Source organism: Strix aluco, chromosome 2, assembly GCF_031877795.1.
Source record: "Strix aluco isolate bStrAlu1 chromosome 2, bStrAlu1.hap1, whole genome shotgun sequence".
Classification (NCBI taxonomy): domain Eukaryota; kingdom Metazoa; phylum Chordata; class Aves; order Strigiformes; family Strigidae; genus Strix; species Strix aluco.
The window spans coordinates 103,982,872-104,008,300 of NC_133932.1; the positions used below are offsets into that span (position 1 = coordinate 103,982,872).

At 36.8% G+C, this 25,429-nt stretch overlaps 1 protein-coding gene across 7 annotated transcripts in view; it reads left to right on the forward strand.

Moving 5' to 3' along the window:
• The window catches only part of NAA16 (N-alpha-acetyltransferase 16, NatA auxiliary subunit), a 74,914-nt gene that overhangs the window by 44,191 nt on the left and 5,294 nt on the right, over nt 1–25,429 (forward strand). For all 7 annotated transcript variants that reach the window (XM_074815590.1, XM_074815589.1, XM_074815591.1 and 4 more), the window contains 9 exons: nt 17,533–17,605; nt 17,843–18,012; nt 18,434–18,586; nt 20,480–20,608; nt 21,176–21,389; nt 23,021–23,214; nt 23,899–24,007; nt 24,507–24,605; nt 25,206–25,349. In XM_074815590.1, the coding sequence (XP_074671691.1) occupies nt 17,533–17,605; nt 17,843–18,012; nt 18,434–18,586; nt 20,480–20,608; nt 21,176–21,389; nt 23,021–23,214; nt 23,899–24,007; nt 24,507–24,605; nt 25,206–25,349 (1,285 nt within the window). The remainder of the gene's footprint in view (nt 1–17,532; nt 17,606–17,842; nt 18,013–18,433; nt 18,587–20,479; nt 20,609–21,175; nt 21,390–23,020; nt 23,215–23,898; nt 24,008–24,506; nt 24,606–25,205; nt 25,350–25,429) is intronic.

A 25,429-nucleotide genomic window follows, 5' to 3' on the forward strand; every position in this document is an offset into this window, starting at 1 on the left:
CATGGTTTTACTAAAGTTTGGGTAAGAGAAGAATGTTCTTGATGGTTTTGTGGTGGCCTTTAGGTAGTTGCTATCTCATTCAGAAACAATTTGCTGTTTTCTGTCAAAAATAGAAAATTCAGTCTTCAGAAGAATATGCTTTAATCTATGTTAATCAAATTTTAATTAGTCATCTACAGTAATGTATGGCTGCTAAATTGAAGGAAGAAACTAAGATGGGGAAAATATGAGTATAGACTTGAAGTGTTTTTATAACTTGTTGAGTTGTTTCATGTATTAAAACTAATGCCAGCAACTCCTGGTTCTCTTCAAGAATATCTGATTTTCAAATAGCTTTTAGAATATACGACCATTACAGAGATTTCACAGTAAACACATGTCTTGGCTATGAGTTCAGTCATGTTCTCAAATACCAGCCTGTGCCTGTTTGTACAATTTCTCTTGAAACACACTTGATTCTGGCTATTGTTCAAGACACTAAGAGGGAACCCTGTGAATGTCCTAATGCTCTGGGAAACTCTTAAGTTCACTCCATGTTTGTTTCTTGGGACTTTTTTCCCCCCATGTTAACTTTATTTGGATTATTTCATTCACAAGATGGAAGAATTCCAGGGCAAGAGTTACCTAGAAAGGGGAAGGCACTCTGCTAAACACCATCCTGGTGGTGTTTACACTAAATCCCCAGTTTAAACTGTACCTTTCATGCATTGAATCTGTGCCTTTAATTGGCAGATACAGCAGACGCCTAGTCTTCCTGGGAGCAAGACATGTTTCAGGCAGGTACTTAGTAGGCTTTTTTCCTCCTCAAACTGCATCTTCCCCGTACAAAAAGGAGGATCCAAGGAGCTATGGACCAGTCAGCATCATTTCAATCCTTGCGAAGCCAATGGAGCAAATAATCCTGGAAACCATTACGAAACACACAAAATGTGTCTAGGAGTTGGTAGGATGGATTTATGAAGCGGAAGTCATGCCTGAATAACTTGATTCTATGACAAAATGACTAACTTAGTGGGCAAGGCAAGAGCAGTTGATAGTGTTTATCATGACTTTAGCAAACAAACTGTTGAAGTACAGTTTAGTAGACATGTGGACTGAGAACTGGCTGAACTGCCAGGCTCAGTATTGTGATCAGCAGCATTGAGTCAACTAGTCTTCCTAGGTGGATAACACTGGCTCCAGTAGTATGCAACATCTTTGTTAATGATTTGGTTGTTAGGGCATAGTGTACCTCTCAACAGCCTTGCAGGTGATACAACACTAGGAGGAGTGGCAGATGCATGAAAGGATTGTGCTGTCATTCAGAGAGTCTTTGGGCTGAAAGGAAGTTTAACAAAGGGAAATACCAGGTCCTGCATCTTAGGAGGAATAACATCATGCCCTAGTATAGGCTGGAGACTGAAGAACTGGAAAGCAGTTTTACAGAAAATAACCTAAGGGTTCTGGTAGACAGCAAACTGAACATGAGCCACTAATGTACCCTGTGGCAAAGAAAGTCAACAGCCTCTTGAGCTGCATTAGTAAAAGCATCACCATGAAGTCGAGGGAGGCAATTCTTCTCCTCAGCCCTGATGAGATGCATCTGGTGTGCTGGGTCTAGTTCTGGACTCCCCTGTGTCTGTCACATGGACATACTGGAAAGTACAGAGAAGCCATGGAGTTGGTGAAGGGACTGGAGCGTCTGGCATATGAGGAGAGGCTGAGAGCTAGGATTGTTTAGCCTGGAGAAGAGAAGGCTCAGCTGGGATCTAACATGCATAAATATCTGAAGACAGGAGTGAAAAAAGACAGCCAGATGCTTCTCGTTGGTGCCCAGTGAACAAACAAGGTATAATCTGCACAATTTAAAATACAAGAGAACATTTGAGCAAAAGAAAAGACAGTTTTGTCATGGGAGTTTGAGCACAGGAACAGGTTATTCAGAGAGGTAGTGGGGTAGTCATCCGTGGAGATAGTCAAAATGTGACTGGATGTGGCCAGGAGTAGCCTGCTTCAGCTGACCCTGTTCTGTAAGGGGGGTTGGACTAGGCAGTTTGTAGAGGTCTCTTCCAACCTTAATGATTCTGTGATACCATCTTACTGGGTTTCACCTTCAAGTCTAGGATCAGCTTGTAGCCATTGGCTTGCTAGCCAGCAAGCTAGTCTGCAACTGGTACTTCAGTACTGGGACAAGTGCATTTTATGCAATTCTAACAGCACTAAAATCCTATAGTAGACAGTGCAGAAAGGCACAATAAAAATGGACATGCCTATATGCATGAGTGCAGATACACAGAAACATCGAAATCCGTAATCTGGATCCCTTCTCAAACCGTTCACAAAGGGAAAAACTGGCATTTGTCACAGAATTTGCCTTTTAGAAATGGTTAAATGTGATGACGTGCATGGTTTCACCACTTGCCAAGTGAAGCATCTATAACTACTGCTTCAGGGTAGGCACTTGCCAAAAGAGCAGGTTGTTTGAGTGAGATGGGGTTAGTCTGAGGGTGCTATCTATAGATACAAAGGGATTTAATCATTGTTTCAGTACAGTCCTCCATTCATCATTCTTGATTTTTTTTTTCGAGCTCTCAAAGTGGTACATATGGCATTCCTCTATTTCTGCAATGTTCTGCAAATTCTAATAGGCAATGTAATAGTTGTGCATTTGATGTTTTGTCAGTGATCATCTGCTTGTAGTCTCAAATAAAGAGAGAACTGTATAAAGAATACTTTAAACTTTCTGGAAATCAGCAGTCACTTGGCCAAGCTGCTGATGTAGACGTTCACTGAAGTTGAGTTTGCCCTCATCTAGTTAGTGAAGGAAGAGTGGAGGAAGAGATGCTGATAACGCTCAAGTAAAGTTGTAATTGTGTCCAGATTATTTCTCAGGTCAGATAGCTCACGTTCACCTTGAGTAGTTGCCTGCTGATGGAGACAGTTTGTTCCAGTAAACCTGCTGATGTTTGTAATGTTCTACATCAGGGACTATTAAGGTGACGCTTGTGGGGTGTGTGGGGGTGCGTCAGTGTGCTGTGCTCCTGCTCTTTGACTTGCTTTGTTAGTGCACAACTGTTGGGAGGTGCTCAGTGGAGCTGGTTTTCTTAATGCTTGACAAATGCTGTATGCTGGGCTTTAAATGAGGTGCTGGATTTTGGGAGATCAGTACTTCAGTTTCTAATGACTGTCACATATACTCATATCTCAAGTACCTATTGCCTTCCTGTGCGCTATGGTAGCAACTGCAGTGGCATACATTTAAAGAGAACATGGCCTTTTACCCTAAAATAGCCTGCTGAGAGGTGATAAGTCCTGTGATCTGTTGTCTTCATCCTGGAGTTTTAATTATATAAAATCTGTGCCAGAAAAGTTCATGATCTTCGTATGCTCTGTGTATTGAAGGTGAGAATAACAGGCATGGAATTTGTAGAACTCCAGCTAGTGATGCTACCCAGGGAACTGATTGTGTGTGTGATGTAATTCAAAATGGATTCTCTAAGGGTCCTGACTCATGGGTGGAGTGGTTCACATTCCCAGTTGTCCATTCCACCCTTGTCCTTCAGTTGCCACGTCTGCTGAAGGAATAGCACAGGCGTTTGAGTACCAGTTTCTGAATCTCTACAGCTTCAAATTTGTACTTTTTTTTGTTTTTTTAATACATTGTGCTATTTCACTTACAGTGCAACTTCCCAAGAAACCATTTCTGCAGTGGCAATATCTAAAAGAGGGTTGGATCAGACATTTGAGAATAAAAAACACTAGCTGTCCTCATTTGAAAAATTCACCTGTGTGACTTAAACATTCACGTGCTGTGAGAAGAGGTGCTTGTGTGTAGTGAGGCCAATGCTGATAGTGTGTTTTGAAGAACTGTAGTTATTTCTCAAAAAAAAAGTAGTTTCTTTCACTTCAGAACATTATTGAAAACATCATCTCATACTGTCTTTAGAGATTTATTCAGTTGATTTTCTTGATCTTGCAATAAAATAGTAAACTTCTGCATCATCAATTCATAAGTGTACTGTGGAGGTAACTTGCATTTTCAAGTGAATTTGTTGTCTTTATCGCTTTTAAAAATGGACTAAGTAGTAAGAATTGTAGGTGATTAACTAAAGCAATATGGGAAGGTAGCAGGGGAGGATAATAGAAAGGCAGCTTCGTCCTGCATAAGTAAACTTGGGGGTTTGTGTTTTGGGTTTTTTTACTAACAAGATACCCTGGATTCCTCTAGACCTTTGAAATGATATCTAAACAAAACATGACTTTAAAAAAAAGTGACTATAGTGGGATTTTTTTTTTACTTGTGGTTGATACTTCTAAAACAGTATGAAAAGTTTCATTTTCATGATTTGTGGAGCCTTTTGTAATAACCACTTAAAGTACTGCTATATGAATGAAAGGTTTTGGAATGTGTCTATATGTTTTATGTGCACGCTGAGAAACATGAAGCTTTACAAGTAAAATGTTTCAATGCAATACAGTCTGTGTGTACTTCAAATACTTGGATATAGGTGTCTTAATTGTTTTTTCTGGTATAGGAGACTTACTGTCTAGCTACTGGGCTCTTCCTCTTTTATGCTACAAGTGGTTTTATAGGTTTTATTCTTTGTTTAGTGCCTCAGTGTCTGAAGTTTATTATTAAAAAATGGGTATCGGCAAAGTAGCCATTCTCCTTGAGTTTTCTGTAATGCTAAACCTTTAATTTCAAAAGCCTGCTGTATAGCATGGAGGCTTATTAAATTTTTTTAATCAGGCTTCTTTTAGTTTCTAAATAGCAAGTATACTTGGCTATTTAAACTACATTTATTGTGTTGATATCTTTGTGCTTGAATAAAATTCACACAGTTGGCACAATACATATTCTGTTGGGAAGAAGCTATAGTCTTTTTGGTGTATTCAAGAAGGAAAAACTTGTGTTTAGGGGTGCCACTACATTATTACGAGTTCTGTTATTCTTGCAAAGTTACTGTTCAGGGTGAAAGTAGCTGTGGCTCTTGGCAGAATGTTTCTCCTGGAATCTAATTACCTAAAGTATAAACAATTGTATGGGATGTAGTAATCTTCACATTCTGTACGCTGCTATCCAGATGTATGAGAAATAATGGTGAACAGCCTTTATTTGTTACTGTTCCTCATGAGAGAGGGATCTTGAAATGCTACCCCCACCTCTCCCAAGAAAGTTCTCTTTATACTTGAGCAATGCTCAGAAATACTCTTTTGTTCCTCGTACATGCTAATTTCTATATCCACGAGATAAAAATCCAAGGAGTGAAGATCTTCAATTAGTCGACATCAAGGTTTGCGTCGACTGTTGCAGGTACGTTGGTTGATTTCATTGAAGCTCGACATTAGTGCACATGTGCCCTTTTTTTTTCTGATTAACTAAAAATGTGGAGACTGTGAGGAAATACTGGATGAGAGAAAATGTCTGGCTGGAAGAACCATCAGAAACAACAGTCTCAAAAAAGGGTATAAGACTGTCTGCACAGGAAGGTAGGCTGTCTCCAGTGAAGATCTTTCTTTAACCCTTTCAGGAAAGAAGGCTTTTTCCCTCCTTGATGCGGAAAGCTCAAGGAATTTAAAGCAAGTTGCAACTGGTTTTGTAGTTAGATGCCCTCTGTGAACTATTGGTGATTACATAAGGAAGTGAACAACATGAGTTTCACTAAGAATGTCTACATTTTAAGAAGAAATAACTCTAAGATCAACCAAGAACAGCCTTTTGTTCATGCTGACTGTCAGTTTGTATTTTAGAAAGTAGTGTGTCTGAGTTAAAATTCCAGGAGGGAAAGTCTGGTAAATGGACTTGCTAAGGATCTGGTATATTCATAGCAAAAGATAGTATTTCTGCTATATAACTGTATCTTAAGGAGGAGTAAGAAAAGTAAGTGGAGGAAGGAGAAGGATGAGAAACTTCATTGTCTGTAGTGCCAGGATAGTATGCTTCCATTCTGTAAGGAAAATGGGTAGTGTAAAACACATTGGCAGCTGAGAGTTTGAGTCCCTGAGCCAAGAGCTGACAGGTGTAGCAGCTGACTTAAGAACTACTTTATCAGGAGAGCTTTCTTCAGTCTGAGTGGTCTATGTTGGGAATAACTACTCCAAATACCCATCTGAAGACCCACAAGAAGTACTCTCAACATCTCTGCTCATAGTTGCTCCTGCTGATGCTCTGTTCTTATGAAATTACTTGCTTTGTATTGATCACATAGCTAGATGTGTAGTTGAATTTGAAAAATTATTTAATTAATTTTTAATTATCCATTAAATGGAAAGATGCTACATTTTATGGAAAAGACTTGAGTAATTCTGACAGTTCCCAGCAATCTCAAAGTTATGATATCATTTCCAAGTCTGGCTGAATCCTACATTTTTCCATCCCAAATAGATGCGCTAACAGTTTGTTCATAAAGGTATTCAAGGATTATTGCTTTTAAAATAACTTTAAAGGAGTTGTTTTAATATTCAATTTATTACATTTGAAGCACTGAAAATTCATGCCTGGCTCTTGTATTTATATTCATCCTACTTTGTTTTGTTTAACAAGAGACTGATCCTTGTACTTGGAATACTGTTGTGAAGCTCCAGCGGAGCTTGTGCAGTTGTACTTTCAATGTGTAAACATACATGTACTAGACCTTTCCGAAGCAGCAGTGAATTCTTTAATGAAGAATGTTCTTCTTGTGACTGGTTTGCCGTTCTGCTTGAGTAGTCTGCTCTTTGCAAAGCTGGTGTACTGAGCAGCTTTCCCCTTGCTGAGAGTTCTGTCCTCTAAGAATAACTTAGAAGTGAAAAGCTTGTTACATATGGGACAAAATATGTTTCCATTGCAGATGTTCGAGACAAACTGGTAAGTGTAGGCACACATGACTAGAAATGTTGCATGGTTCAGTCAAAATTGGAAAACAATTGCAGTGTTTGTCAAACACTACTTGTACTATAAACTTTCCAATTCATTATGCTTGTACATAACATGTTCTAAAAAAGAAATAATGCTGTTTTAACAGAGCAAGTGTACAAAATACCATGTTACAAGTTACTTTCTCAATAACAAATACAAACTAAAATAATTTAGATAAATGGAGGAAGCTTTTTCTCCTGGAGTTCAGTATTTCAAAGAGCCTGTGTGTTCATTGGTGGTATTGACACTAGGAAGAAATATCAGTTTATTTCAGGAATAGCTGTTATCAGTGCTAGTCTTCACTTGTGCAGCAAGTTAGCATTATCTTGAGATGTGAAATCAGAGTAGGATTTGATGGTGTATGTAGTCAAGTGTGGATAGATTACACACAAACCTACTGTGATGTAGCTGTACTATTCAGGAAGACATGCGTTTTATTAACAATGATGTGTATCATAAAACACACTTCCAAACCTAATCCAGGGCAAAAAGGAGTTCTTGCTATGCTTGATTTTTAGCAAGTTTTAGATTCGGGAGTGTATCTGATGCTTAATTGGATGTATTTTGTGGTTGAAAGTGATTACAAGTCATTAATGGAGGTGTTTAGTTGTAAGGAACTAAGCATAAAGGAAAATGTAAAAGCTAATAAAGCTCTTGTATCTCATTGTTTCTATGAAAGTATACAATAAACCAAAATGTATCGACTTTCTTAGCGTGGACCAGCTTTAAAGAAACTTATCTAATAGAAGGCTGCTCTCTCTACTGCTTACAAAACATGTAACTGATTTCTTAGATGGTCAGGGAACAAAGAAAGTGTATAATTTTTCAGGGTTGTGGGGTGAGTTACTTTTTTTGCTTTTTATTCTGTTTATGTTTAAATATGGTACTGCACGGTTAATGCTTTGTGGGTAGCCAGTCCTTATAGGCTGGTAGCTTCTTGATGAAAATCCTGAGAATTATTTCTGCTTAGCTACCACACACTGAGAAATGCTGAAGTCAGTGAATAAGCATGATACCATAGGATTAGCTTTATAGAAAAGTAAATAATGAAAACTTTCTATTATCTGGGTCAGGGTGGCCAGTTGACTGACTGGAAAGGTGTTACTGCAGGTACTTGAAATTGACTGTAGAATACCTAGGTTTCCACTGAAAGGGACCGCAAGATTCTGTGCAGCTGTTTAGCAAACTAGACCAAGGAACAGATCTGAATGAAACCCCACTGATTTTTCTTTCTGTGCAGTTGACTCTCATTCAGGTCAATTGAAAATTATTGTGGCACTTCCCTTTAGATGTGTGTTTTACTGCAGTTGTCACACTTTTTGTCTTGCCCTGTGTATGCATGAGCATATACACGCATTTAACAGTGCTTTTCTTAGGGAAGCAGGAGTGAGTATTGATGGCTTGGTTGAATAAATTTAAAAATAGAGATGCACCTACATCTGAACTGTTGTTAGTTTCAAAGCAACGCTTTCATTGGGTGTTAAAAAATAGTTAAAACTTCTTCCAGAAACAAACTTGGCATCTGTGTATGTCAAAGATACATAGAAAATTTAAGGAGACTTATGTTAAGTAGAAGGCTGCTTGTCATGTTTTCTTGTTTCTACTTTCATGGCATGAGGTGGTAAAATAATTTCTAATTGACTGTGATTTTTAATACGTTCGGATGTTAGCCCTATACTAAAATGTAAGCAATGGGAATTCGTCACATGAGGCTGAATAGCCTTTCACAATTGGAGTAATTTATTTGAATAGTCTGTATGGTCTTGTTCTGTGGTTCATACCTCATTGCGGGGGGTAAATCTGTATCAGCTACATAACGCGTTGTGGAGCAGAAACTTTCCAAGTGAGACTAATGCAGTTGTTGCAAGTAAGTTAGTGTGTAGCTGCCTTGAGTAAAAATGTAAATATCCAGCTATTTGCATATCCTACACCTTTTCCTTTTTACACTGATAAATCTGAGTGTCAATATCTTATGTTTCAAAGTAGCTACATAGGACATTTTTTCAATAATGGAGGAACACTGCTTTAAAAAAATCAAAATCAACTAGTGTGAGCATTGCTGAAGAGGTTTTTTGGTTCATCTGTGAACTGTGTAAGCTTATAAATGTTGTGATCTTAGATATTCTTTTAGTTAAAATTATAGTAAGCCATATGGAGTGAAACTACTTTAGATGGCTGCCCGTATACACCTTCCTGTGTGCATACACTGGAAGACCCTTAACTCAGACCTTTTGTGTAGTGCAAGTGTGCCAGTTGGCTCATGTGTTTGGCATACTCTTTGCTGCCTTAGTAAAAAGCAGCTTTCAATTCATGACAATCACATCTTGGCTATAAATGAAGATGCTTCTTGTCTGTCTTAAGCTGTAGTAAAACCTTCTTTCTAATGTGTAGCTGCCCTTCCCCCCCACCATTTTTTCCCTGGTGTGGTAATTGAATTTATGAGCTTTTTTCTTCTTGAGTCTATTGGCAGCTTCTTTATTTGAAACTTCCTTCCAATCAGTATTTCCATCCAGAAGGGTAAGGTCAGAGTGCCCTGGACTGGAGTACTGTTAACATGTGATGGGGCTGTGCTAGATACAGTAGATCATTGAAAGTGTGCCTCTGCTACCATTCATAAATATTTTTCAGGCCTGAAAGTTCACATCTAGGTGTCTGCATTTGTAGAGATGGGGACTTCAGGTCGCAAACTTACCATGTGGGCAGAGCTCAATGGGCAGTGAAGCCAGGATCCTCCTGTACAGTGTCTCTAGGGACCTAGAGAAAGGGGTACAAGTTCCTTGCCAAGCTGTATGTCTGTCTTGTCCATCACAAGTAATCCAAGTAACCCTTTTCAATGAGCCTGTGAAGGTGCCTCAGTGAGCAAAGGGAGTTTTGAAATGGAATTATTCAAGAAGTATTACTTCAGAAGACGTTTGTGCCATCATTGTGTCAGAGCTTTTCTAGTGCGAAGCTCTTTCTGGGGACCGTTCTGTTTAGAATGGTGTGGAGAGCATACCATTAAAAGAAAAGCAAGGAGCCTACTCTTTATAGTATTTTCTCTTCATTATTTTGTGCGTTCAGCTCCCTAGCTTTCAGCTCTGTTGTATGGGCTTGTTTTGTGCGTGTGTGTGAAAATAGAGACCACTCAAGGAGTGGTTTAGTAGTGTTGTTGTGTACCACAGACCAGCTGCAAGCCCTGTTCAAATGGTCATCAAAGGCATTCTCCAGAACGGAGCCATCAACCGCTTTCTGGTTTTTTTGGTCTTAACTTATTTGGTACTAAGTTCATAAATATTTTTCAGGGTCCATTGATACAGCTTCTGCACATTGTAAGCACCTTCTTATCTCTCTCTTAGATAACATCTCATCGTAGCGAAGACTTCAAGTATTGACGTAGTACTCTTACGGACTCTTTTTATTGTTGCTTCTCCATTTCCCATGAGGCATTTAGAGTATTGCTTCAGGGTATGTACTGGATACTTCTTTCTGTCTTGTGAAAGATACTCCTAATAATTTGACCACAAGGACTTTATCTATTAATGTCAATATGGTTTTCTTCTGGCCCAAGGAAAACACTTTGCCAGGGCTGCTGTTGAAAGGCTTAGTTTGTCATTCAATCTTTAGGTATCTCATCTTTTCTAGATGGTGGGGACTGTTTTGAAGTTGTACTATAGCAGTTTCCTTTGGATGCTCTGTAACAAAACAATTTGGAAATCGTTTGTAGATATTTTGAAAAGTACAACTGTTTCTCAATTTCTCAGACATAAGGATTCATACTAAGTCTAGTGGATGCCTCTTCTGCTGTGCTGGAAAAGTGGTGTCACAAACTCAACTACACTCCATTCTCCTGAATAAAGAATACTATTCTTACTCAGGGAACCAGAAAGCCTTGTTCAAGTACCACTACTTAACAATACTGGTGATGGGAAATGCTGTCAAAATTCAATTGTATGTTGAGATGAAAATGAAGGGATTGGTTTATTCAGCTTTGAGACGTACTTTCTGCTATTAAAGCAGATTTCTTCAGCGGAACTCTTCTTAGGAGTTGGCTTTTCAAATAAGTACTCATCTGATTCAGAGAGGTTTGATTTGTTGACGACAAATCATATGGTGCTTCGGGATCAGTTTCTGTGACCTGCAGAGCCACTGTTGTGAGCACCACGCACATTACATGCAAAAACCAATTTTATTCAGGAAATAAACTACTGTGGAGAATTTTCTATTTAAGAAGAAAGGTTGTTCAAAGTTTCAAGGACAGGTAGTATTACCTTTCGTTGAAGGGCAGGAACACGTGCACTCCTCTTGTTTCCTGTATGCATTGTTTCACCTTAAGTGAAGATGCAATGTATGGAAATACTGCCTTTGCATGTTGGTTTTTGCAGTCCTCCTCTCACTCTAGATCTTCAGAACCAGCTGAGAAATCAAGCTTCCCAGTGGTGAAGACCACCCATGTTGACACTTTGAATCATAAAAAAATGCAGCTGTCTGACATATGAGCCCAATTGTCAGATTCAAGAATTGAGAACATCTGTCTTGGAAAACATCCTGTTTCATTTCCAGCACGGAAGACCTTCATCCTGTAGAAGATGAGCAGGCTCATGAAGGGTACCCCCCCTTCTACCTGCTGTTTTTCCTCTTTTTCAGGCACTTCTGCAGTAGACACATTTTTGCTGTAACAGAAGTACTTTATCAATACAAGAGAAGATGTTTCTGTGAAATTACTCCATTATTTTGAAGGAGGGAGAAAAGTTTGGCAGCAACCCATTCCCCTCCTCAGCAAGGGCTACAGTTACCTTTAAAATTGTCTGCAACCTGAAGTTGAGAACGGTAATGCTCCATGTAACAACTGTTCCTGAAATGAAAGGAATGCCCATATAGGATATCTCTGATACTTGTGCCAAAATACAGTTAGTGTTTGAACTTTCAGACTGCTAAGTATTTGGAAGATACCTGCTCAGTAATACCAAGGTGGTTCTAATTCTTGGATGTTACAACTCTTTTCCCTGCAACTGAAGGTTTTATGTACTGCTTCAGGATTGGGTTTCTCAAAGGAGATGCGTGTTTGTGTGAGCCTGTCTTTGTGTAGATGGGGAATAAAAAGCACCCACACTTTCAGCTCCATTTCTTCCGGTCTGAGTACTGATACTAGATGGCTTTTGAATATAGATTGATCCTTCTATATCATCCTTGTTGTAGTTTAATTCAAGAGTTTTCCGAGACAGATGAATCTGAGTAGGTGAGATTCTTGTGAAATTTCTATTTATTTTTTATGTCTATCTGCTGAACTAAATACCCAGAAGTTTCTTAAGAGAAGCTTGATTGGATCATTTATAGCAAGCTGAAGAACTGTTGGCTATTTTTCTCCTCTAGTCCTTTGTAGGAGGCTATGAAAGGGAAAAGTCTCCAGCTCTGTTGTGGAGTCTCAAACTTGTACCATCCATTGCACTGTGTTTGAAGAGACACTGAAATTTCAGAACCTTGTAGATTTGACAGTGAGGTGAGGTTGGACTGTTTTGTGAGACAGCAGCATCCTTCTCTTAAAGACACCAGTTACTGTTTTAGAATGGGTTACAGTGGACTGTGCAGTTGCTTGAAGGAGAAGGAAAAGTTATTCTCATTAAAGCAACTGAATAAAATTTTGGATGCAGTACAGAACTGAGAATGGCTAGTCTTTAAATAAAGTTTCAGTTCTCTTAAAAAACCAAACATGCTAATATTTAGCTTCTGGTATGTATGTATTAAGGCATTCCATAAGGAAACAGTCAAAGTGGTCTTCTAAAGTGTCAGTCTCCTACTGTGTGGTAATTCCCAGAAATAATACATTTGATGCATGTCAATGATGGGCCATTTTAGTGTCACATGTTTAAATGTCACTCTGCACATATGTGTGGCAAGTAGTGTGTTATCTTGTTCCTGTCCACTGTCTTTTTATTCTTCCCCATTGTTGTATATCCTTTTCATCGCTGGTGGTGTTCAAGGCAAGATAATGTACCCCTTGTCTCAGTAGTGTAACTATGTATGAATTTTGTAACAGTCAAATCTTTTCATAAAAGCACATGCTAGAGCACATTTTCCTAAAGTATTTCTGGGATTTGTCTGAAGATTCTTCTGCACTAATGCATAACTAAATTTTCTTAATATGACCATTGCATCTATATATGCAGGTTCGTAACATGTTTTCTTGTTTAGGCAGTTTTATAGATGCACCTTGAAAATTCCTAGCTCAGTAGCAGTATTCAGACTTTCCCTCTTGGTTGACTGCCTTTGAGAACAGGGCATGTAATACTAAACGTGTTCTCAGGAATTCAAAAGACAGGGGCTCGAACCTATGCCAAACGTTGAGCGTACAGATTGCTTCGGAAACTGCCAATGGTACCTTTTATTATGTTTGTGCACTGAAAGTGCTGGTAACTTCTTACTGATTTTATAATAGCAGCAACTGAAAAAAAATACTTAAATCTAGTGACAGTAACTGATAAAATAAGCTGTGTCAATAGCCTTTTTTTTAAAAAGGATTCGGCTTAAGTCTGACTACTTTATAGACCATTACAATATTTCTAGATGTTTGGTATTGATAATTCAATCCTTGCAGTTGTTTCATTGAAGAAGGAAATACAGTATTAGTGTTTTGAAGACTGTCATTGAAACAGAAGTTAAAATTTTAAAATATTTTGCTTAACTGCTGTAATAATAGGATATACAATCAGTTTAGTAATTTAACTTTCATAGTAATGAACCAGAGAGTTTGAGCCTTTTATTGGGAAGATTTGCATCCCTGCTTTGTGCTAGTGGGCTGTTGATTTCATCTTCCAATTACGTATTTCAGCTCACCTTTTGTTACATACATTTCTTTAAGAACCTTTCTATATTGCTTTTCGCTTTACTTTTATTCCTTTGTCATTCCATTCAACTTAACCTATTACATGGAGTATGGGGAAAATAAAAAGCAAACTACGATTCAGGCTACTGTAGCCCTAACAGTCCATTTTGGATCCCTGTATTATTCTTATCTTTGATAGTCCTCTTCTGCTCTTTGTCTAAAGAAAACTGTTTGTGGCAGGATTCACTTGGTATATGGTGTAGAATGCAGTACAGACTTCTATTTAATGACTGCCCCATAGGTGCCACCAGAATAGCTACAAGTGATGATAGAAGAATTCTAGCCATCAGACATTTATTTGCAAAATAATAACTTTTCCCTTAGGCTGTCCCTTACAAAAGAGGACACACAATATTTCTCAGTATAATCAAATAAGTAAAAACTAATGCTTACAGGAAGAAGTAGTTCAGAATTGGGGTTCAAGTGAATTGTGTTCCTGTTGCTTACAGTTCAAAAAGAAATTGAGATGTGTATGCATGATATTTATTCCAGTCTCAGTTTGTATTTCTCAAATATTTTAAGGCATTTACTCAAAGTTTACTTATGAAACCATCCTTTCCAATGGAAATAAACTGCACAGGAATGAAAAAAATAAAAAGACCCTTCTGACTTTTGTGGAGTCTTTGCTTCAGGTAGTACAGGGTGTGAAAGATGTTTTCTTAACTTCCAAGATTATTACACTTGACAAGAATCTTACTAGTTTGTGAGCATGTGCAATTTTAACCTTTACATACGGTATAGGAGGGAAAATGAGCATTTCACTTGTCTGTGCTAATGGGGAAGGCTAAAGCACGTTTTGCCCTTCTTGGATTCATGCTTCTTAGCTCATTGTTCTTTTGTAATTAAATTAAAGTTGTAGGTAGTGACCTACAGGTTTGAGGTTTGAATTTTGATTATTTAAGAAGCTTCTGAAACTGGTGACCCCAGTTCTGGAATTGGCTCCATTCTTGAAATAACAAAACCTGAGGTTGGTGATGATTTCAGTTATGTTTTTGTAATATCTTAAGCTTTTTCAGATCCATGGCAAGGGAATAACTAAAACTTTTTTCCTTAGAATAATACAGTTTGAAATTAACTTGTGGTCAGTATCATGGTATTTCTGCATACTTCAGCTTGATTTCTAGAAATTGTAACATGATCTTTTTATGAATAATGCTATAGTGTTTAGAAATACTAAAATATTGCCTAAGGTTTAAGATGGCAATGGTGACTCTAGAGTACAGATGATAGATGGTAGTAAATCCAAGAGACAGACTTTTAGTAGTAAATTTGCAGTTAATGTGGACACAGAAATTGGGGTTTGTATTTCCAGATCACTTGTTCCCTGAAGCAGCATATGAACCTGGAATTATTTTTCTAAATTACTAACAAGAGACTGAAGCATAAGCATAAAAAGGGAGGAAAAATACTGAGTAGCCATGAGAAACAAAGATGTTGCAACTTTCATCACGAATGTCTGCAATAACCTAACTACATGATCTGAATTATTTTTGTAGCTTTCACTGAATACTTGTTTCCAGATACATTGTCTAAAATAGTTTTCAGAGTAAGTCCAGTATAGTTTTCCTGGACTGTAGAAGCCAAAAACAGTGCAAATTTCTGAATTTGGAAGAACTTAGTATCTTTTAAAACATGGTGCAGTCTGGTATTCTCTATCACCTCAAGATCAGAGGATTTGATTTCCCTGTCGCTGTAAGCTGATCAAAGACCCTCCTGCTAGGAAGAGAGGCTTTCTTACTGCCTCACTGTCCCAGGTCTCTCCACTGCCAGCTCCCCCTGGTGATGGAACTAGTAAGTGGTCATCTGTATGCTGAGGTGGAGCAGGGAGTAAATCACTTGTAACCCTGGGTACAGCCACTAGCACTAAGACAAAGCAGGGACCAGGCGCATGTGGCTCAGATATGGTGACACCATTCTTTTTGGTGGTAGCATGGTCTTTGTCCAGCCATGAAGCCATACTCCAAGTGTGCAACAATGGAAAAAATTGTGTGGAGTGTTTGGTGATAGGGTGTGTTTATTAAAGAGGGTCTTTCTTCCTTTACACACAGTTTATTTGCAGTCTGGCAAATCTGGCTGGTCTGAAAGGAATTTGAGTTTACTAACAGCCAGATGAGAATAACTTTGGGAATACTTTGAAGTTGCAGTGAAAAGCAGCAAGGAAATAACACTTACTCTGTTGCCCATACACACTGCAAGCCTGCTACTTGAAGCAGATGCTTACTTCTGCATTTAAACTCAGAGAAGAGCATCTTCAAAGATTTTCTGAGGCTGTCGAAGGTTTCTTTTAATAAACGTCTTGAGGCCAGAGAACAGCTTAATGCATTTATTTGCCTTTGTTCATTTACTTCAGACTTCTTTACGTTCCTTTATCACTTTCTATTATTTGAAGTCTAGTAACATTTCATTATATTTGATGACATTTTGCTACCAGAAACCATTTCTTATGAGATTTGCCCAGAGCTTTCCAGAATGTGTGTGTGTTTATGTTTTATTATACTTTTGAGACATTTACACTGACTGTGTATGACTTGGGCATGTCACCTTCTCTGCTCTCTTTGAAACAAATTGTTTGACATTTATTGTATGTTGTGCTGAATTAGGTTAAATAAAGTAGTATCCTTCAAATTGTATACTTTAATCTTCTACAACAAGGTTTATTCCCTTCCCCTCCTCTCCCAAAGTGTATCTTGAAGTGCATGTGTGCTTTCTCAAATCCTGCTTTTTAAAATTTTGCTGTCTCTCTGTGGTATTTTGCTCGTGATCAACTTCTTTTAATGTAGGATCATCTTACTTTTAACCATTGAAGTTTTAAGTTTTTTTGCTATCTATAGGTTTCACCTAATTGGTGAATATAGCCATTATCCTGCTATGTTTACAGTCAGATCTTACTGTTTTAAGTCCCTACTGTTTTAAATCCCTCTGTGTTTTGGGTATAATAAACATAGATCATATTTCTTTCTTTCTTTAGTATTGGTCTTGTTTCCTTAGGAGGCTGGTTACTTGCTGGATATAGCAGGCATGTTGAGAATTTAGCTACAAAACAGGTTGAGCAATTTATAAAATGCTTAGAAATACTATGTAGCACTTGTAAACCATGGACTTGGTATTGGAAGAGCTCATTGTCATGAAATGCACAGATACTGACATTTGTATATATTGTAAATGTCAGACTTGTGCAGTGTGAGTTCAAAACTGCATGGGTGAATTTTGAGTCTTCAACCTTGGAATGAACAAGAATATTGTTGACAAAGTCTGATTTCAGAAAGCATTAGCCTTAAATCAATCAGTATATAGACATAAATAAAAAGGTGCAGCCTGTATTCCATGCAACAATACCTTTTTAACAAAAGAAAAAAAAATCTTTAACAGTGCATATTAACCTGCCAGAAAACCACAGAAGTCTCTTCTGTATCTTCACTGATACGGGAAGTTCACGCAGAGTCTTTTCCAAACCTTTTGTCAGTTGGCTCAGTTTGGATACTTAAAAACTAATAGTATAAATAAACTGTATTTTGGAATTTTTATTTAAAAGGGATACTAATTCAATGTACTTGACTACTTTCTGCTGTAAGCTACCAAAGATTACTCCTATTTCCTTGCCATATTGTCAGGTAAAATCAAAGGTAGCTTGTGAAAGGTGAAGTAAACTACATGAGGATGCATCCAATTTTTTCCAAATTAAGTAATTATTTTAAGTATAGCTTCTGTAATCTTGCCTAAGTATTTTTTCAGTGTGTTAATTTATGTAAACATGATAGTGAAGTTAACTTCAGTTGATATTTTTTTTTATATGCAGGTTTCTACAATCCAAGAACTTGTTACTGGTTATGAAGCCTCTTTGAAAACTTGTGACCTTTTTAGTACATGTGGTAAGTTTCTATGGTTTTATATTAATTATACTGTAATTACTAATACTGTTTATGGCAGTTATCAAGAACTGTTGAAGTGTGATACTTCTTGCAAGAAAACAATTGTAGTACCTTCTAGTAAATGAATGCATTATGGGAAATATTTGCTGAATTTGCCAAACTTTATTTTTTGTCTGTTTTTCAAATGTAGTCTTCAGTCTTACACTGGTTTTTGTAACTCTTTCCATTTTGTTGCAGAAAACGGAGAGAAAGAGCCCCCAACGACACTGCTTTGGGTTCGATATTTCCTGGCACAGCACTTTGACAAACTTGGCCAGTGTTCTTTGGCCTTGGATTACATTAATGCTGCAATTGCAAGCACTCCAACATTAATAGAACTATTCTATTTAAAAGCAAAAATTTACAAGGTAAAAAGTGAATTTGGACATAGAGTATCTAGCTTACTGGGAAAAAAAAACAAAACAAAAAACTAAAAGCAAAAAAACAAACAAAAAACCCAACTGAAAACCAGACCAAATCATCATATGGCTGTTAATGTGTGGATAGTATTTCAGTTAGCAATGGTTATGGGCATCAGTTTTCATGCGGATTTCTTTTTGGGCGCTGTTCTGTCAGGAAGAAAATGAAAATCCTTTTGTTTAGGTTTTGTAAAGCAAGTCATAACTTACAGAAAATTGTTGTTCTGAAAAAATCTGAGGGCAGGGGGAAGCAAACAATAATACTTCCTTTTGTTACTTCTGAGGAAGAAATGCCAGTAACTGTAGATTTCAGGAGTTGGTCAATTCCAGGCTTATACTGAAAGTTAACTATTTAATTTCTCCCTAACAGCATGTAGGTAACCTCAAGGAAGCTGCCAAATGGATGGATGAAGCACAGTCTTTGGATACTGCAGACAGATTTATCAATTCTAAATGTGCTAAATATATGCTGCGAGCAAATATGGTGAAGGATGCAGAGGAGATGTGCTCTAAATTCACAAGGGTAAGTATAGTGCTTTAACGAAGAGAGGTTTTGTTTGCCTCTGGCATTTTTTCCCACTCATGTACATTTTGACCAAAATAAAAAAAATCTTTTATAAGTGTCCATTTTTAAAATAATGCTCTTACACTTAGTGGTAAATAACTGTATAGAACCATAGAATGGTTTGGATTGGAAAGGAACTTTTAAAGGTCATGTAGTCCAACCCCCCTGCCATGGGCAGGGACATCTTTCACTAAATGAGGTTGCTCAAAGCCCCGTCCAACCTGACCTGGAACACTGCCAGGGAGGGGGCATCCACAGCTTCTCTGGGCAACCTGTGCCAGTGTCTCACCATCCTCACCATAAAGAATTTCTTCCTTATATCCAGTCTGAATCTACTTTTTCAGTTTAAAGCCATTACTCCTCATCCTGTCACTACAGGCCCCGGTGAAGAGTCTCTCTGTCTTTCTTATATGCCCACTTTATATATTGAAGTCTTCCCAGAGCCTTCTCTTCTCCAGGCTGAACAACCCCAACTTCAGCCTTTCTTCACAGGAGAGGTGTTCCAGCCCTTTGATTTTTCCCAGTCCTCTTCTGGATCTGCTCTAACAGGCTCATGTCCCTCTTGTGCTGGGGGCCCCAGAGCTGGATGCAGTACTCCAGTTGTATATACATTCAGTAAATACTGGAAAAAATGGTTCTTCAAAGGTGGATGTCAAGAAGTATTTTTTTATTGCTATACTTTTAAGTACCTCTCCAGAAATGCATCGGCTGGGTACCTTGTTTGCAAAACCTGTTCCCTGGTAATACCATCTGAGCTAACTGCACAGGAATGGGCACTAGATTCATTATGATTTACCAGTAACAGAAATTAAGTTGGACTTGAACATTTCATTCCTTTAAGTACTACAGACAAATTTCATTAAAGCAAATCCTATCCTTAAAAGATGGGGTAAGCACTTCAAAATCTATTTTTTGGATGTTGAACAAAATTTAGATTCATTAAGGTCAGATTTCCATATTATTTATGTAGTTAAATATCAAGACAGCTCCTTGGTGGGATTTCCTGGAGCACATAAATGAATTGGGCTCCTTAATTTTTCTTTTAAGTGAGAAAACACTTGAAATCTGAACTTTCTAGATATTTCTAGGAGTGATTGAAAATTTGATTACTAGAACTCATTGTGTATGCTTGTTGGAAGCGTTAGAGCAAGAAATGCAGAACTCTAGCATAGATACCTGTGGTAAGATAGGATAAATCTGATCCTAAATAATTAAATGTGGGAGTTGAACTGGGTTTTCTTTCTAGTGTAAAGACTATTCCGAAAATTTGGTGGCTAGCATTCGTGATATGTGGAACATGCTTCTAGAGCACTGAAACCATGCAAGAAAAAAATCCTAGGATTTATTCTTTAAAAATATGAAGTCTAAATCTAACTTCATTTATGTAGACTAACAAGTTCTAGGAAACTTAGTTATTCATATTACATAATAAAACAGTACATTGGTGGATTTTTAGACTAGTAGATGCTACTTACCGGACAGAGGAGAAAAATAATGAAGATAATTTGCTGAACTTTAAGATTTTAAAAATAGTGTTTTCTGCCCCCAAAATGTAAAAGTAATACTGTGTCTACAAACACGGGTTAATCTTAAAAATCTATTGAGATGCTAATCTTGTTCAGATAACTTCAGTTTTTCTTTTAATTATTTAAATATATTCCTTTCTGTCTTGGGGAGCGTAGGGTATCACAAGTATTAATCTCAGTCACTGGGTGGTTATATCCATTTTCTATTGTATTCAAAGTAGTTGAAGGATTGATTGTTTATTATAAATGGCCTGAAACTAGCCATAGCTGAAAGAAGCAGCTGGTAAATTATAATAGCAAAAAGTGATAACAATGCTTATTTCAGGAAGGAACTTCTGCTATGGAAAACCTAAACGAGATGCAGTGTATGTGGTTCCAGACTGAATGTGCTGCAGCTTATCAAAGGCTAGGGAAGTATGGTGAGGCCTTGAAAAAATGCCACGAAGTAGAAAGGGTAAGTAGGTGCAAACACCATAAATTTCTTTCCCAATATTTCTCACACACTAGTAAAGATACTTGCTGATGTAATCAACATGATTGTCTTTGCAGATAAAGTTTCTAGTATAATGATTTTTAAAAACAGGTTAATACTTGGTGATTTATTGTAATAGACAAAATGTCATCCCTAGCTATTATGTGAAAAATGATTATTTAAAGTGAAAAGGATTCAATATAAAATACCATGTCTCCTAACTATACAACTATTTGTACATTAACTTTATGCTGTCTTTTGCCAATTGCTTTTTAAAATCAGAATAATCACAGTTCAGTTGGCTTTTAAAGAGTGCCTCAGTCTTTCAACAATCACGTTATAGTTTCTGTTAACAAAGTGAGATTTTTCTAGGTGGATTTTTTCCCTACTGACAGGTTCTCTTGGACAGTCAGTATTTTAAGGATATTTTTATGCCTGTTAGATATTGCCTGTAAATAATATCAGTTGTAACTTTATTTACCTTCATGTAATTAAAAAACAGACTAAGCAAGGGAAGTGCATAAGAGTTGTCTGTTTTTTCTTTTGAAGCATTTTTTTGAGATAACAGATGATCAATTTGACTTCCACACGTACTGCATGAGAAAGATGACTCTTCGTGCCTATGTAGATCTTCTGAGATTAGAAGATGTGCTCAGGAAACATGCCTTCTACTTCAAGGCTGCTCGATCAGCAATTGAGATCTACTTGAAGCTCCATGATAATCCTCTTACCAATGAAAGTAAAGAGCAAGAAGTGAATTCAGGTATCTAGTCTGTAATGGAGGCTTATATGTGTATGACACATGTTAAAGCTTATTAAGCTGTGTAGGTTATGTGCTGTAGAAAAGATATGACTTGTAACATACACAGGTTTTTCCTCTTTTTTGTCACACTTTGATAACTGGAAAAAGCTCATAGATAAAATGCTCCAGCTTTTTCTCTGTTCTCATCTCATATTGTAAAACTAAGACGTGAATGAACCTAGCTATAGTTGGAGTACTTGGGGAGGAGTGGCATTTCAGAATATTAAGAGGAGAAATCAAATTCAGTTCAGCCATATATTCATTCAAACCAAAGATAAATGTCATTAACAGGTGAATTATGAAACAATTGATAGATTTTGTGGGAAAGCAGTCTGACTTGTAAGAATTGAATTTTGATCTAGTGTATTTCATTTATTACATAGTAATACTAGTTAACAATGCATTACGTTTTGTTGTTTTTCACATAACTTTAGGACTAATGAATACATAGATAAGTGTGTATTAGCAAAATTAATACATTTAGGAAACTACTTAAAACTAGCATTAAATGGAGAGCAGACTTTCTTAGGAAACCAGCAGGGTGTGGTTTGGAAATTTGAGGATTCAATGACAAATTCAGTTATGAGGTTTTTTCCTTTAAGATAAATAGTTGCTTCTCCTTTTGCGGAATCGCAGCTATTGTCAGCACTGCAGTGGCTGTTGAGTAAAGGGGTGAAATTCATGTCTAGCTTTTTGCAAAGGGAAGCATATTTGACATGGAAAAGGTTTAACTAAACTAAAAATGCCACTTAATATTGCCAGTACAATCTTGCCTTTAGTTCAGAGGTGAATAGTAAGTTTTTTCCATGTATACTTATGTCTAATAAAGTACATATTAAGAGGGACACTTCACAGCATGGTTCAACTTGTATCTTTTTTTCTCGAATTTTAATTTATTTCTGTATATAATATGTGTTCTGCTTTTCATGCAACTGTTAAACCTTCTTGGTTTATCTAAATGCTAGTCCAGTCTAAAAATCTGAACACAGCAAGCAGGCTGAAGATTCATATAATGGTCCTGCTAATACATACCAGAATATTTTACCTCTTCTCATCCCAAACAATATCAGTTTTTGCTTGCATCCATTTAGCTATTGAGTGGCATTTGCAGAAAATCAGTGCAATTATTATGATTCTATAGTGTACAGATACTTTAATGAACGATAACAAGCTTGTTTTAAGATGGAGTGTAAATCTGTCTGGTTGTTTATAGCTAGCATTAGAAGGAAGCTGAGCTACAGTCAATATGAGAGCTTAGTATTAGCCTTGAAAACCATTGTCTGTTTTCTAAGGTAAAACCTGTCATGGATGCAACAACTTTATGTAGTTAGCCTTTCAAATAGTTGAAGTTTCTATAACAACTATGTAAGAGAAAGTATTGTGTTATGCTGTAAATAGTAATCCAGTAGTAATGTTGGACTATATAATGATGATAGTCTGCAAGTGCCAATATTTATGGACATCACTGTAAAAGTATGCCATTTTGATATGTGGAGGAGTGTAATGGCATGTCTGAGTGTTGTTGGAGAGAAACAAGATTTTTATAATTAACTACACAGTTAATATAAATTATCTGTTATCTTAATCTGTAGAAAATCTCTCGGCCAAAGAATTGAAGAAAATGCTTAGCAAGCAAAGAAGAGCACAGAAGAAAGCAAAACTTGAAGAGGAAAGAAAACATGCAGAAAGAGAGCGACAACAAAAAAATCAAAAGAAAAAGCGAGATGAAGAGGAGGAGGAAACTAGTGGACCTAGGGAAGAGCTAGTTCCTGAAAAACTAGAAAGGGTTAGCGTGTTTTTTATGTTAAATTTATGCGGTTATCATAAAAAGTCTATAATACGGGATTACTATCAGGTTCTCTTAAAAGAATCCAGGTTTTTTATAAAATCATTTTTGTGTGCAAAGATACCTTTTTGTAGTCAATCTTTATTTACACTAATATTTTTCCTCTAATAAAACAAACTTCTGTATTAATAAATAGTATTATTACTTTCTTTAAACTTTTTCTCAAATAATAGGCCATCCTTCATTAAATAGATACTGAACAAAAAAGGTGGTTCTTGCCTGAAGAACTCTGGTTTTCATACAGTGACTAGAGAAAAGATGTGAGCCAGTATTTCTCTCAGCAAAAAGAACTATCTCCTTTATCACAGTAACTTCAGGAGTTTAGGCTTGCTGTCTAAGGTAGTTGTATTTGTTTCCTAAATGCTGCATTACAACACTGAGTACATTGGTAACTCTGGCACTGCTTATGCAGTGTTGTCTTTGTCAACACGAAATCATGAGTAAACACTTTTAAATCTTGCTCTTCAAATAAAAATGTTGTGATTCAGTTTAGTTTAGACAGCTATCTACAGTTCACCTTTGGCCTCTGATTATTTAAATGCTCTGAATAACAGAAACTACCCTTGATGTTTTATCTGACATTTATTTTAAACTTTAAATTTTGCTGTGTTTTTATTAAAACAGGTAGAAAATCCATTAGAAGAAGCCATTAAGTTCCTTATACCACTTAAGAATCTTATTGGAGATGACATAGAAACACATTTATTAGCATTTGAAATATACTTTAGAAAAGGTAAAGTACTGCGTAATTTTATTTTGCCCTACAAAATTTTAACCCTTCACTGCAGCTTACGTTATCTGAGTGTAGCCTAAAATGGTCTGGAATAGATACTTACTTGACTGAAGCTGGAGTTTGTGTGATATGCAGTAATAATAGGAGAAATAGCATTTTTAGCCACCCTTAAAACAAAAGCTAAGAGCAAAATAAGTTGTAGTATATACTAATAAATACTGTAGAAAGATAATTGCAGTGTGATCTTTAATTATCTAGGGGAAAACAAAGCCAAACAGATAAAAACATCTATGCAGTGTTGCCAGAGTTCGAGCAGCAGGCACTTCTATTTAATTAAGCAATTTGGATGGGAAAAATAAATCTGCTTTCTAATTCTGTGTAGGCATTGATGTTTCTAATGTTTGTACTAGATTTACTAAAAAAACCAGTAGTTGATATAAAGAGAATAAGTTCTGTATTCTTAATCATGGTATGTTTTTGTTTTTTCTCCTTCCCACAGGAAAGTTTCTGTTAATGTTACAGTCTGTCAAAAGAGCTTTTGCTATCAACAGTAATAACCCATGGCTACATGAGTGCTTGATTAAATTCTCTAAAGCTGGTATGTGTGTAGGAAGTACGTATGTATGTATAAAGACACAGGAAATTATGTTGTACAGAGGACATAACTACATATTTTTTTAATGTATAAATACTCTTGAAACAAACTGATACGAAGAAAAACAAAAGTAAATGGTGTTTTCTATGGTAATACCCAAGAAAACACAGGTTGTGCTCTGCAGGGTACTGTTTATGTATTATATTGTACTACTTCCTCCAGTAATCGACTGGGTAGACCCAGTAACTCATTTTGGCTAGATATCACAGAGGAGTAGGTGTTCTAAAGATCCTTGAAATTCTTAAGTTTTAAGAAAATAAGTAGCAGATAATGGGAGAAAGATTCTGACTGAAGCAAAGTACACATTGTGAACTTGCATGAGAAAGTTTACATGACAGAGCACCCTTGATGAATGTTTTATCTATAAGTGCATTGGTAATGCTTGTGTTGACTTGTTTTGAGCTGAAATTTGCATGTGTTTCTGTACCTAAATTTTTAAAATGTGATGTTCATGTTTAGTAGTGATGTTTATGGTTCACACTGTTTTCTATAGTTGTTTAAATGGCTTTTTTGCTTTTCTCCCTCTTGCCTTCCCCCTTCTAGTATCTGACCATAGTAACCTCCCAGAAATTGTGAGCAAGGTCCTAACTCAAGAAATGCAGAAAATCTTTGTTAATAAAAACTTGGAAAGTTTTAATGAAGAATTTCTCAAACACAATGCTACCTCCATTCAGCACCAACTGTCAGGTTTGTTTAACTTTTTAATGCTCTTGAAAAGCAGATGATTTAAGCAATTTAAATCCAGAGTCTTTATCTGCAGTCAGTGA